Below are 13,709 nucleotides of genomic sequence, written 5' to 3' on the forward strand. Positions count from 1 at the left end.
GGAGAGAGGGAGAGAGGAAAAAGGAAAGGAACAAACAAGGGAGGAGGAGTTGGGATGGTTCTTTAACCATACAGCAAGATCCAAAAGATGCTGAATTGAGAAGTTTCTGACCCCTTTGAGTCCCATGGGAGACAGGAGCGGATGCTGATGATGATGATGATGATGACGACATTTATGCATCAGAGGAAGGAAGAAAGAAAGAAAGAAAGAAAGAGAGAAAGAAAGAAAGAAAGAAAGAAGGAAGAAAGAAAGAAAAAGAAAGAAAGAAGCATTGGACAGCACCAATCACACTCTTGCATCATACCCACACAAGCAAGCAAGCAAGAAAGAAAGAATAAATAATGGAGAATGAATGGGGAGCATGGAAGTGAATGAATGACAAAAGAAATTCAGATAAACAATAAACAAAAGAAAAAGGAAGAAACACAAAAGAGGGAAAATGAATGTAAGAACAGAAGAGGAAGGAGAGAGGAGGAAGAAAGAAACAAAACCGACACAAGGAAAGACACAAACAGAGAGAGAGAGAGAGAGAGAGAGAGAGTACTAAAGAGAGAATGAATAAAATAATAAACAAAAGAGTACATGAAACGAAACAAAAAGAATGAATGAACAAACAAACAACAAGCCGTCTGTGGAGCGTGGCGATGGTGAGCAGATGAAAGGAGGTGAGGGCCGTGGCGTAGATGGGACTCTAGTGCTGCCTCCTCCCTCCGCTCCCCTCTTTCCTCTATCAAAGGCAGCACTGAACGCCAAGCAGGGCGTCCATTGAAAAGGCTAATGAGTGTAGGCAGGCAGCTGGGGGAGATGATCCCTGTCCACCTTTTTGGGCCGTGGCGGGGGGGGGTCAGCGCAACAGAAGGGGGAGGGGGGGTTCTTAGTGATGATCTTCACAGCACAACAAACTGCCCTCCACCTCGCCTATACACTCTTAACAAAACAGGTGTGATATATTAGAAGAAAATGGTTTGTTAGCCCTACAGTATTTGCTACTATTAAGCAGTGGTTCTCAAAGTTGGGTGTTATATGTATCTCCAAACCAACTGGGCAGTATTCTTATTGTCAGCATTAACAGCCTCTAGCCTATGTTTAATATTAGTAATATGTAACATTATGCTTCATATCCTTAGTGGTGCATTTTTGACGGTCAATTTGTTTATGCTAGCTGTGTCTTTCTAGCTAACTAGCTGAATAAAACTGGCTGGTTACAACTACTACTGTTAAAACTGGTTGCCTTGGCTATAAGTTACACAATTCAAACATTAGTAATATGCTAAGATTAGGCTTCATATCCTTAGTGGTGCATTTTTGACAGTCAAATTGTTTGTGTTAGCTGTGACTTCTAGCTAACACTAGCTGGTTAAAACTGTTACCTTAAAACTGGTTGCCTTGGCTACAAGTTACACAATTCAAACTTGTTGGTTTGGTGATAAATGTTAACAGCATGAAGTAGCTGACTGCTTACATTAGCTAACATTATGGATCAACATCATGGATGTTCCCTTCACTCCAGTCGCTGTAACCTTTTCTTGTGACCTTCTCCAGCTCTGCACATACACGTACAGTGTTGACAGTTTTATAATTGAATACTAAATCAGCAAAAATCATTCTATGTGGTTTTCCGGGACAAAATCTTATCAAATTGGGATCCATGGTCTCATGGGTGTCCTGGGCTCCTTATTCTGATTTATCGGTTGTTGTTGTTTTTTTTTTGGTTTTTTTTTTAACAAATAAGAGGGTTCTTTGAGTCGTTGCAGTTCTATATAGACCTTCTAGCCTAACCAAAGAAACCTTGAAGAACTCTACTTTTTCTGAGTGTAGCTTCAATACAAGTAGCACAACCACTCAACCATATAGGACCACATGCACAATTATGCAAATATGTGCATGCACACACATAAATAACCAAACACACACACCTTCCCCACTGTCCTTCTCTTCCTGCAGGGGTGTGAGACCTGCCCTTTCCCAGTTCCCAGTCCCTGCTAGGCTCAGTCAGGTGTAGCCGCACACACACACACACACTGATGCACACATGCGGAGCCACGGTCAAGGAGAGCTGTGTGTGACTCTTGAGTCTCACTCCAAGTCTTCAAAGTCAGTGAAGTGTGTATGTGTGCGTGTCTGTGTGTGTGTGTGTGTGTGTGTGTGTGTGTGTGTGTGTGTGTGTGTGTGTGTGCAGGCGCAACACTAAGGAGTTGCCCAGGGGAAAAGGGCACAAGAACAGCGAAGAAGGGCCAACTCAATAATGCAAATACTGGCTCATTAATGAACATAATACATAAATGAATAATGTCCTAATACTTGTGGCAATGATATAATACAAGATCTCCCATTTTTAGAAACACAATTTTTGTCTCATCACTTCAGTTATTTGCCTAATTTCATCTGGCCAAACCGTAGATTCATTGCATGGTTCTGTTGGTTAATTAGTGTAATTACGGGAGAAATTATTTTAGTTTTTTTCAGTTTTCTTTAGAAATGAGAGAGATAATAACTTCCACTGACAAGACAAGAGAGAGAATAACTTGTAGCGAGTAGAGAGGCCATGTGACTGTCTCGCTCCACATAGGATCATTTAGGGTAAAAGTGAAGACAAAATCCGGTAAAAGTGTTCAAGAAATGTCATGCTTTGCTGTTGTTAGGTGAAAAACTTCTTACTGCAATTTTGGTGACTTTGATATTTTTATTCAAACCGGAGGAATGCGTGGTCCACTGTAGGTTGAGAAAATGATATAACCTTCAAAATCCATTGTGTACATTTCAAAGGATGCATGGCCTTCAAACTAAAAATAAGGCTGGTTTTTGACATTTTGGAGGTCTGAGGTTCTGATCCAATAGCAACTACTCCCTAGAAACCTCACAATACCTCCTTGTCCAATTTATGTACCACTTTGACTCAGTTACACTGTAGGCATTTGCATGTATAGGGGCATTGGCATCGTGAATTGAAAACCTACTGTGTCTGTGCCCTGTGTTAGAATAGGTGTTCTCATTTGAGTTCAGATTTAGGGCAGATTTGTGCTTCCCAGCAAAGTCTAACACTGTACAGTTGGTTCAATTCTTCACATTCGTGTCTAATCTACAAGATGTCTGGGTATTATGTTCGGGGTGGGTGTTGCGTTCGCCAGGAGCAAAGTGAAAAAGTTACAAAAAAAAGTTGGTGTGCAGCTTTCCCAGAAAATAATACCAAACTGCCTGCAGTAGCAGACAATCTTTTCCCTCAGAATGAACTACTTGGTTTTGAAGCATTGCCAGTGATTCAATAGTCGATTGGTGGAAGCTTTTATCTAAAGTTGATGAGTAAGTGCCAATGTTTTTGTGTCAGGTTAACACCCCCAAATCCTGTCATGCTATTAGTGTCTCCTGCTTATCGCTCTGATCCAGGCTGAAAGAAATCTCACATAGTTTTCCATGATCTTTTCAGTCTGTATTTGTGAATGTCAACAAGTCTCCCAAGGCTAGAAACAACAGAAGCAGAACTATCTTGGTGATGGTATTGGAGAGATAAATACTGGAGCTGCAGGGTTAGGGTTAGGGCTTTAATCCAGAAATGAAATTTCATATTTAGCTTCTCAACAGGAATCTGCAAGGTGTAAGGATTTGGCCACTGTCAAGGGATAAGGCTAATTGGTGGTTTTGGTGACTCTGGCGTGGACTTACAGCACTCCTGCGGGCTTCGGTTGTTGCGGATCAGAACCTTCTGATTTGCGGTCCGAAACAGGCTGGTCCAGTTGACGGTGTTGTAGTAGCAGAGCTGGCTGTTCTCGGCGATGTGGACGTTGCCGGCGCTGATCTCACTCAGAGACTGGAGCTGCAGCGACGAGATGCCCTGTTGCTTCAACACCAGCAGGGAGATCCCGCTGAGGAGGAGGAGGAGGAGGAGGAGAGAGGGAGAGGGGGCCGGAGAGAAGAAGGAGGGTGGTGGAGACCAGAGGAAAGGGTAGGGGGAGGAGAGAGAACGAAAGAAAGGTCGACAGAGAGGAAGAGAAGGGAGATGAGAGGAGAGGGAGGAGGTGGAAGAGGGATCAATTAAGTTTTATTTAATTTGATCTATATCGATATCTATTGCATGCTTTCTCCCTTTTCTTATCTTCCCGCATTCCCTTCCTACTTTCCCTTTCTGAATCCCTCCCCCTCTTGTCCTTGATCATCCTCATCTTGTCTCATCCCTCGTTTATTCGAGCTTTGTCTCTTTCTTTCTTTTCTTTGCTACCTGCCATCCCCCCACTTGTACAGCTGAGGACTGACAGGAGGCCAGGGAGGTGTCAGAGCCGTCAGACAGACAGAGTGTATGCAGGATCAAGCACGGGGCAGGGGTGGGTGGCAGGCTGTAATTTGTACTGCGGCCTGCTGTTTCCATCTGTAGGTGGATGACACGTACACACACACACACACACACACACAAACAAACACACCCCACTGTCTGCATTGCTCTATCAACTGCACAGACACTCGCTATGTTTCCATCCAACTGTCACAGCCAATTTTAAGCAAGCTTTTGAATTGTTGCAGAAAAAAATAAAGCCTTTCAAGAACTGCTTAGTTTTGGGCCTGTTGTATTTTGGTGTCAGCTAATATACTTGGATGGAACCTCAACTATTGATACAGGCTCTGTGCTGCTACACACTCATGTACACTTGAGGCATGGAAGGGCTTAATGACTGCATCTTGTTTGCAGTGTGCTTGTGTGGGACGGGATGGTGGAAAGTAGTGTGTGTGGGGGAGTGTGTACGCTCCATCACATTTGCAAACATGGACTTTTCTCGCCACGTCACACTCTTTCCACTACACGCTAACAGTAGGTTGTCGCATGTCTAAATGAAACTAAAATTGATTAATTAAAAATTATTTTGGAAATGATGTTAAAGTGATTTCGATGACAGTGTCTGTGTGTTCCTGTACTTTTATCTTTGTGAGAACCAACTTGAGTTTTAAACCTTAAGAATGAGGACATTTTTGTGAAATGAGGTCATTTTGGCCAGTCCTCCCTACTTCAAGGGGCTATTTTAAGGTTAGGACTTGGTTTTAGGGTTAAGGTTAGAATTAGAATTAGGTTAAGGTTAAGAATAGGTACAAGCGTGATAATGGATGTCATTCCCCTCACCTCTACATCAGTATTATGAGTAGTAGTGATTAACGTGCATGTTCAGTGACCAGTGACAACCTACTAGAATATTATTTCATCAGCTTATTATCCAGTTGGATATGTGAACTATATGTGACTGACCTACAGTGATTCTACCCATACATTCAGCCGATTTTACAGTCCTGGGTTGAAAAGTCCCTGTCAGTGCACTATACTGTAGTTTGGGCTAACCTGTCTTTCCATATTTCTTGAACTCCCAATGAAGAGAAAGCCATGCTGTAGCAACTGATAATGTATTGACTGAATGATAATGTAATAATGTTTCAAAATGTAGTCAAATATCCCTCTAAATGGGTGGAAAATGTGTTAAAATATGTTAATGAAGTGAAATTTTATTATTATTATTATTAAACCTTTATTTAGACAGGTAATCTCATTGAGACACGGGGTCTCATTCACAAGAGAGACCTTGTAAATCTGAAATGCCAGATAATGCAATAGTATTATCACATTGATATTGCAATAATTAACAAAAAATGTCCACCCGTTATAAGGTAGTAAGTATCACTTAAAGTGATAATGTATTACATTTAAAAAAATATTACAATATCAGTCTGAAGATGTTTATATTAGATGATTATATTACATTAACAATTTTCATTACATTTGTGACGTTGTGATGTCATTTAGAGGGGCATTTTAATACATTTTTACAAGTTAGTACATTACCCAGAAGTTATTACATTATCAGTCTGACCCTCTAACCCCCAACACTCTCTAGTTTCAATGAAGATTGATTTTAGAAAGTAAAACCAAACATAAAATGTGATAATCAGCTTTTTGACCCTAACACCCTTCCTTCACAGGCACTGGGCTCCACTATTCTCTATGCTCTACTACAAGAACAATGACAGAATTGGCTTATAAATTGCCAAGTGCTGCAATTATCAAATTACAGCAAAGAAATTATGTTATGAATGGTTGTCAAGGTGGTGAAGGATTGTGCTTGGCGTGTACCTGTACAGCGCTCTTCCCCCAATAGTTGCCAGGTTGGAGAAAACACTCAAGTCTGTCATGTTGTCGGGCCAAGACTGGATGTTCAGGAAGCCTGAATGGACCGGGGACATACACACACACACAGACACATTATAATGAGTCACTAGTTCTGACAGGCTAGACTCAGCTGTCCATCATAACATCCTCTATTGCACACAGAGACAAGAATGAAAAGAGCAGAGAGAATTGGCATCTCTCTGAAATTAACAACGTTCCAGGACCGGAGAAACCACACCAAAACACATGTCATTATCAGCCCAGGCACCATCATACTATAAAGCAAGGAATCTCTCTCTGTATGTATGTGTGTGTGTGTGTGTGTGTGTGTGTGTCCTTCAAACAAAGGACCCAAGTTGGCAGCCCCGCATTCAAAACACTTTTATTCAATGGCTTTTGCGATGGTTATTGCCTGTGGTCCCAATCCAACATCAATCACAAACAGTGTGTGTAGGATAGCTACATATCCATAGTGGTAGGCACAGCAACTCCACTGAGAAGTTTTGAGCCAGCTATGACGACGAGTGTAATGTTTGATATATCAATATTTTTGCATTTCCTTTATCTGCCTCTGTGCTGTTGAATCATTTAGGAGATTAAATGAATAGCTGAGAGGACGGCTGTGGCTCATTTAGGATTTTCAATAATGGATTCAGAAAGATGAAATATTTAGCAGAGGAGCGGGGGGGGGGGTGTACGATCCCCAAGCCGGCAGCAGAGGACAAACAAAACGGTTAGATGAGGTGATGACACCGGAGGAGAGGAAGAGGAGGAAGGTGGAGGTGAGGGAAGTGCAGGTACTCATGAAGACAAGTATAACAAAAAATTGCTTTAACGTTAAAGGAAAAAAATGACAGCGCATACACTCAAGGATGAATTTCAGCTGATATTTGATTGCCTTCATGATGATGATGAGGAGGAGAAAAGGGTTGAGGGTGTGGCGGGCAGTCTGGTGCCCTCTCCAACTAATGAAAAGTATCCGGCTCTGTAATATTAGCATGTGCGTTTCCCCTCCCACAGGATGCGTCATTCTGTTTGGCTGGGGGGAGGGATGATGGGTGGAGGCGTGCGGAGCTGCGGAGAAGAACGGCGCTCGTGACTCGTTGACAAGAGGGCGATAACCTTCTGCGGGGCCTTTATCGTTTGGCGGACATCATTTTGTTTGTTAGTTTCGGTCCCAGCTGAGCAGTAGCGGGGTCCGAGCGAACGCTTATTAACAGTGTTTGATGAGAAAAAAAAAAAAGCTCAGGCAATTGTGAGGGATCACACAGACGAGGCTCGTAAAGATGAACGCGAGCTGAACTTCCGAGGCGCACATGCTCACACTCAAGCTATTGATGCTGCTACAAGAGAGAGCAATAATTACAGCGAAAATATGTGGAAATACACAAAACAAATTCAATATGATTAGAGGTCGCTGTGACAGTAAACAATGCTTCTTCTAATATTAAGGTCATATAGTGTGTCTGCGGTACTCAATAATGAGTTTATAGTGACCTTATTGTGCTTTATGGTGTTTTTATCTCCTATGGTGTCACTATAATATTCCTGTAATATTCCTATTCCAGTCTAGGGATCAATATAGGCATGACAATGGATGTCATTCCCATCACCACTGCATTAGTATAATGATGTTGAGGTAATGGGAATGGTGTCCATAATGTAATATCATTCCTATGTAATGTAGGAATGCAGTATAATTCCTATATTATTCCTATTACTTTCTATAGGGACTACAGTTACAATAGCTCTATTATACCTAGGGACTGCTGTGACATTTCTATAGTATCCTAAAATTGATTATATGATTGCTATAATTGTTTTTCATATGGGTAATAGCAATAGCAGTTCTGATTTGATTCTCCAGCTTGTTTATGTCATGTCTTCTTAGACAGTAAAAATGTCAGCCCCCCATGTTGTGTATAGTTTAGGATGCTGAGGGCTTATTAGCCCTGAAGCTGCAACACACTATAGAATCGTTAGCATTGTAGCGGATGACACTAATTGCCTTAATGACAAAACCAGCAGCGGTGGGGAACCTCACAGCTCCACCATAGGGCTCCTTAAGGGGCCAAGCTGCTTGCTTTGACTGGAATGAGGTTGGGGCGGGGGTGGGGGAGGGGGTTCTTCCTAATGGAGGTAACAAGCTGCTGCCTGCTGCACACCTGCCCGTGCTAAGCTACAACTGTGTGTACAAGGGTTAGCAGAATGTCTTTGAAGAGGCTATTTTATGTGTCTAATGTTAACAAAGAAATAGGCAATTACAATCATCACCAGACAATGTTTGTCATGTATTGATAATGACTCTGAGTCTTATTTCTGTGTTTCTTAATGATTCTCTCCATAATTTCATTCTAACTTTGACCAAAAGATGTGCATATACTTTTAAATATACACTACTCATGCTTAGTCTACTCATGTTTAGTTTAGTCTAATATATTCCTCAAGGAAGAGAACAAAAGGAATCCAGGCCCGAAACAACGAGAAGTCCAGAAAGACTGACAGCTCCAAGTTCATCATCCCTGCCATGAAGAACAGCGAGAAGACTGCACAGCTTCCGCGTGTTGCTGAATTGTTGCCAATGCTCTTTTTCAGAGCTTTTAAAGATATTGGCAGACTTACTGTTCTCTTAAAAATACCCTTAGATAAAATTGTTTTTCTCTGCAGTATGGCCTATTCCTGTTTTTGCTTACTTGATTTTTTTTAAAAGCTATAAACCTTGGTCTGTGTTGTCCCTCCTTTATATTTAAAGCCTACCAAAGATCATTTGGAATCCGAAAGGGTTGGTGGTCATGACTTTGACTTGTTTTTCTCGTCATTTTGATTTTCATGAAGTCACACCAAAATCACTATTAAGCCTCTAAGTTGCAATTTTGAGGCTGAAACTGTGCTTTCAAAGTCAAAAACTGCTGTGATGTGGGAGGAAAGGCTTTGCTCTTTAACCCACCACACACCATAGAGCACCATAATTCATATGACAGGGTTGACAGGAGGGATGTGCTGAAACAACCCAGAGATATATGTACAGTACGTATACAGTATGGAAAACACACTGACTCAAGTACGAGCTCCTCCGAGAGCACCGTCTTGGCAGATGTGCGATGGAAAAAAAATCTCATTCAACCTTGCCTCACTCTTCTTCTGTCAATTTTCCTCTCTCTGCCTTCCTCTGCCCTCCCTCTCTCTCTCTCTGATACAGTGGCTTTGGGCAGCGAAAGCAAAGTGAAAAGATCATTTAGACGGAGTTCAGGTTCTGCCGAGAGCCGCATTACCGGCGCACCGATGGAGATGGCAAATTACAGTGTGGAGCCTCTTAGAGAAGGACGCCATGGGCACACAACCAAGGGTTAAGAGTGTTAAAGCGGCGATGATTACAGCCCAAGTCACAATGCTGAGAAACCCACTTATGCTAAATTGCTTGGGTTGATCGCCCACTCTCTGGACGGACCTGACCTGGTGATATGTTTTCAAAGAGATGCTGGCGCAGAGAGCTCGCAGAGAGACGGACCGACCCAGAGAGAGAGAGAGGAATGAATGGGAGAGAGGGAGAGAGAGGGGGGGGGGGGGGGGGGGGGGGGTGCTGGTATGTAGGATGCGAGCTGTCCTCCTACACAGCTCATTTGAAAGCTATAGCACTGCCGAGTCGTAACCCCGGGGTCGCGGAGGCAGGTTGACGGCTCGGCGGGGGGAAGTCACGTTCTCCCTGACAGCTGTGAGAGGTGACAAGCTGGGGCCCGATACGCATCTCTGACTCCGCGGGGCTTGGCAGGTTTCTGTCCCCACCGCCAGCTCTCGCCCTGCCAGCACTCGCCGCAAAAAAAACTCGCAAGTCCACTTTGAGCGATTCCCGATGGGTGAATTTGCATTATTCTTTATGTACTTTAGTAAGACCCCCTTTAACCTTATCTTGGGTGATCGGGTTGCAATCGAATAGCTCAAAAAAATGCGTAAAATCCCGTAAAAGATCCAGTCATCCAAACCATCTTCAGAAGTGTCGCTAATCCACATACAGCAACCACAGAAACTTTAGTGCACTGATCCAACCAGCAAGCATGCAAAACAAACAGGCATAAGGCAGCTCTGATAGTAACATACTTGTCAAAAATCCATTGCCATTACCCATGGATGTGGAACAAGCCAGACAAGGCGTTTACTGTCAATTTTAAAGGACGGAAATATTGCCAATCTGGATGGCAAAATGGCATTTTATTGTCCATTTTGGCATTTTATTATCCAGGTGTAAATCCAGCTACATCAGATCTACTGTAGAGCCAATCCTGATAAGAGATGCGTGTTAACGCCAGGTGAAAAGGGGGCGATGTTTCATAAGCCTGGGGCTTATGAAAACTCAAAAATGTGAAGAATAAAAAAAAATCTAAAAAATGAGGAACTGACACATTGGAGATACAAGGATTCTGTCTGATGGCAGTGTCATATGGTTCGGTCGGATGGATGACAGTATACATGCGGCTCAGCGGTGGTGGTGGTGGGGATGGGGGGCGGGGAGCTGGAGGAATGAGGATCCGCACCACATGTTTTGGATCTTTTCTTCATGGTGCGTGAAGGGAGAGCTGGGTGTGCGGGACTCGAGGCTAGGGACTCCCCAAGGGAGCGGCAGAGAGAGAGAGAGAGGAGATGGGAAGACTCATCTCATATTCATCTTATGCTGCAATGTCTGGCCTTGGTGTGGACGGTCTCAGGCGGGTTCGAACAAACACGCACACACACAAGCACATGCATGTACACACGCACCATCATACACACATATACAGCGCACATGCATGCACACACCAGCAGGCACAAGACATCACATTCAAGGAGATACAGTCAAGCAAGGAAAGACCCCGACACACACAGAATACATGCACACACACACACACACACACACACACTCTATATGTCACTCAAGTGCAAGTGAAGGGATAAGGGTTAATGCAAATTTGATGAGGGACATAAAATCATAAAGCATAATTTATTGTGAACAGACAAACTCCATGCTAATGAGTTTGTTCTTAATTGAGGTCCAGTACTTTTTTATTTGTTTGAGGCTGTTTTGCACACATTGTACTGTATGGGAAATACTTGCTCATTATACATTTTCCCGTTGACATTACCCACCTGTGATCTCCCGAACGGTGCGGAACACGTTGAGCTTCTCTGGGTCCAAGGCTTCAATGTTGTGATAGACATCCCTGTGGACGATAATGGACAATGAATATGACCGGGGAAAGAGGATTTTGCGGTGCATTTGCATTTTATGCTGCATAAATAAAGGAGAAGTGCAATGGATTTTCTTAAAAGCAATGAACAATGAGCTGTGGGTCTTGCCTGAGGGGTTTCACGGCCTTACCGAGAATGTCCACTAACAATGCTCCCGATACTTGACAACACTACGCTTGGAAAATATTGGCCGCCTTTTGGGCGTGGAAGTGGCTGCGGGTTTTGCTTTCATAGTAGAGTTGCCTACTAAATAAAATACCGATTGACTGTTAGACTATAAATGCATGCAAGTAAATCTCCCACCATACACTCCCGCAATTTTGGAGACTTTCTTCCATGCGGCTGCACGTTTTAATTTGTCCCTGCGCTCAAAAAAGAGATGCATCATAGATAAACTGGAGATGGCGAGGATCAGTTTCTCCTCCATGATGGGTAAAACAGGCGGAAGTTGGATGGGGATATTTCATGAGCAGATGTCACTCAGACGGACACCAGGTGTTCCATTTGTCAACGCTCGCTCCAGACGGCAGAAATATACAAAAAGAGTTGACTTTCTTCAACAATTTCTACACCTGTTCAAATGAATGGAAGGGCGTAACTTCACGTGGGAATTTCACTGCCAGTGGACATTCACCATTACTTGGGCATTGTAGAGTCAAAGAGACCACTCATATGTTTTGAATACAAAAAAAATGTAAAAGACACCAGAAAGCGGCATGCGATCTGTCTTCTTTCTTCTCTTGCAACGATAAACCAAGTACACTCAAGTATTTGGAAATGGTAGTTTACATACATACATTTTTTGCTTAGTTCTGAGTCCACAAAATCACCATCTACACTAATCTACACTCTCACATGCCACACTTATCCCCCAGCACCACCACTATACCCTCCTTAAAGTAATTTACCCCACTTATCAGCGTCTATACCGGCACCGCTCATACTCTCAAGTCACTTTTGGCGTACTCACCCCGTTTGCCATCATCATGTTCATTCATCCACTTACCACCATGCTTATATTTCATATTCAGGCTTTTAGCTGATGCTCTTATCCGGGGCAATTTACATTAACAGTGGAATAAGTGAAAAACACATCTCGCAGTAACAATATTTCTCAGGTGTTGACATTTATGCCGACGGGACCCGTGCTGAATGGGTCGAGCTGAGGTACAAAAATGTTGCTGAAACTAGAAATGTCATTAGGGATTTATTTTACGCTAAAATATTAGCGATTTCTGACTTTTTTGTGTGTTCTGCTCACTAAAAATGTCACTTTCTCCCAGTGTCTTGAGTAGTTGCCTATTTTCCAAATCCACTCTCACCCTTTGATTCCGGTGATGAGGAAGACCAGGTTGCCGTTAATTTTGGTGCAGTTGACAAACTTGTCGATGTTGCTGGAGTCCACTGTCTGGGCTGACTGCAGGCTGGCTGTGCCGATGCCATCGCAGGCTGGAACACACACACACACACAGTTTAGTAAAACATCAAATCACATTAGTTTAATTAAATGCCCTAGAGATTTAGACAAGTTGAAACATAGCAGATTTTAAGGAGCTATGTGTAGCATTTTTAAGCATCAATACATCATTGTCAAATTAATTGTGATATCTTATAATTACTCTAAACAAATGAGACCATGGTCAAGATCATTGGTGGCCCTCTAGCTCATGTCAGTGGAACTGTTAGTGCTAGTGTTAAGACCAGATTTCCCATAAACCCTGTTGCCTCCTGTCCCCCCTCCCTGGCATCTTTGCCTTTATTGAGGAGGATAAACATGTTGGATGTGATTTTTCCATCTGCATTTCACTCCTTCTACCATCTGTCATTGCCAGAAACAGAAAGCTTTAGCTCCATTCGCACGGGAAGAACAGCACCCTCTTCCTGTTTTGTGCCATAAAGCAAAATTCATTTGTGCCATAAAGCAATTCAGTAGATTTCCTGCCAAATCTGACCCAGTGGCACACAATATAAAATTCAGTATAGAGGCCGGTAGAGGCTGCCAAACTTCTCTTGTTGGTTTATGGTAATTATACTAATGTCTCAAAATTAATGTGGTAATGATTTATTGTTGTTAAAATGCTATATGTCGCAGCTTTAAGATAGAGATGGCCTCTTGATTTGACCAACAATATTTCCAACAGCATTGGATTATCACTGATTATCACTAATCATTTGCATCAATGAGTTCATAAATGCCATAATAAATGGGGCATGGGCTAAATACTTAGACAGTATGGAAAGTTACTCTAGTTCTGTAGATCTGCCTGTGGTTTACCTTTAGGACAGATGTCGGTACAGGAAATGCACGTCTTGACGCGGTTCTTCTCCACCTCCATCTTGTTACTGGGGC

At 42.7% G+C, this 13,709-nt stretch overlaps 1 protein-coding gene across 2 annotated transcripts in view; it reads right to left on the reverse strand.

The window, feature by feature from the left end:
- The window catches only part of erbb4b (erb-b2 receptor tyrosine kinase 4b), a 336,220-nt gene that overhangs the window by 89,312 nt on the left and 233,199 nt on the right, over positions 1-13,709 (reverse strand). For both annotated transcript variants that reach the window (XM_078286220.1, XM_071923131.2), the window contains exons 8-12: positions 13,635-13,709; positions 12,682-12,808; positions 11,258-11,331; positions 6,104-6,194; positions 3,661-3,860 (exon numbers count right to left, since the gene is read on the reverse strand). The exon at positions 13,635-13,709 is cut by the window's right edge and continues 39 nt beyond it. In XM_078286220.1, coding sequence (XP_078142346.1) covers positions 3,661-3,860; positions 6,104-6,194; positions 11,258-11,331; positions 12,682-12,808; positions 13,635-13,709 — 567 coding nt within the window. The remainder of the gene's footprint in view (positions 1-3,660; positions 3,861-6,103; positions 6,195-11,257; positions 11,332-12,681; positions 12,809-13,634) is intronic.

Source organism: Centroberyx gerrardi, chromosome 10 (assembly GCF_048128805.1).
Source record: "Centroberyx gerrardi isolate f3 chromosome 10, fCenGer3.hap1.cur.20231027, whole genome shotgun sequence".
NCBI lineage: Eukaryota > Metazoa > Chordata > Actinopteri > Beryciformes > Berycidae > Centroberyx > Centroberyx gerrardi.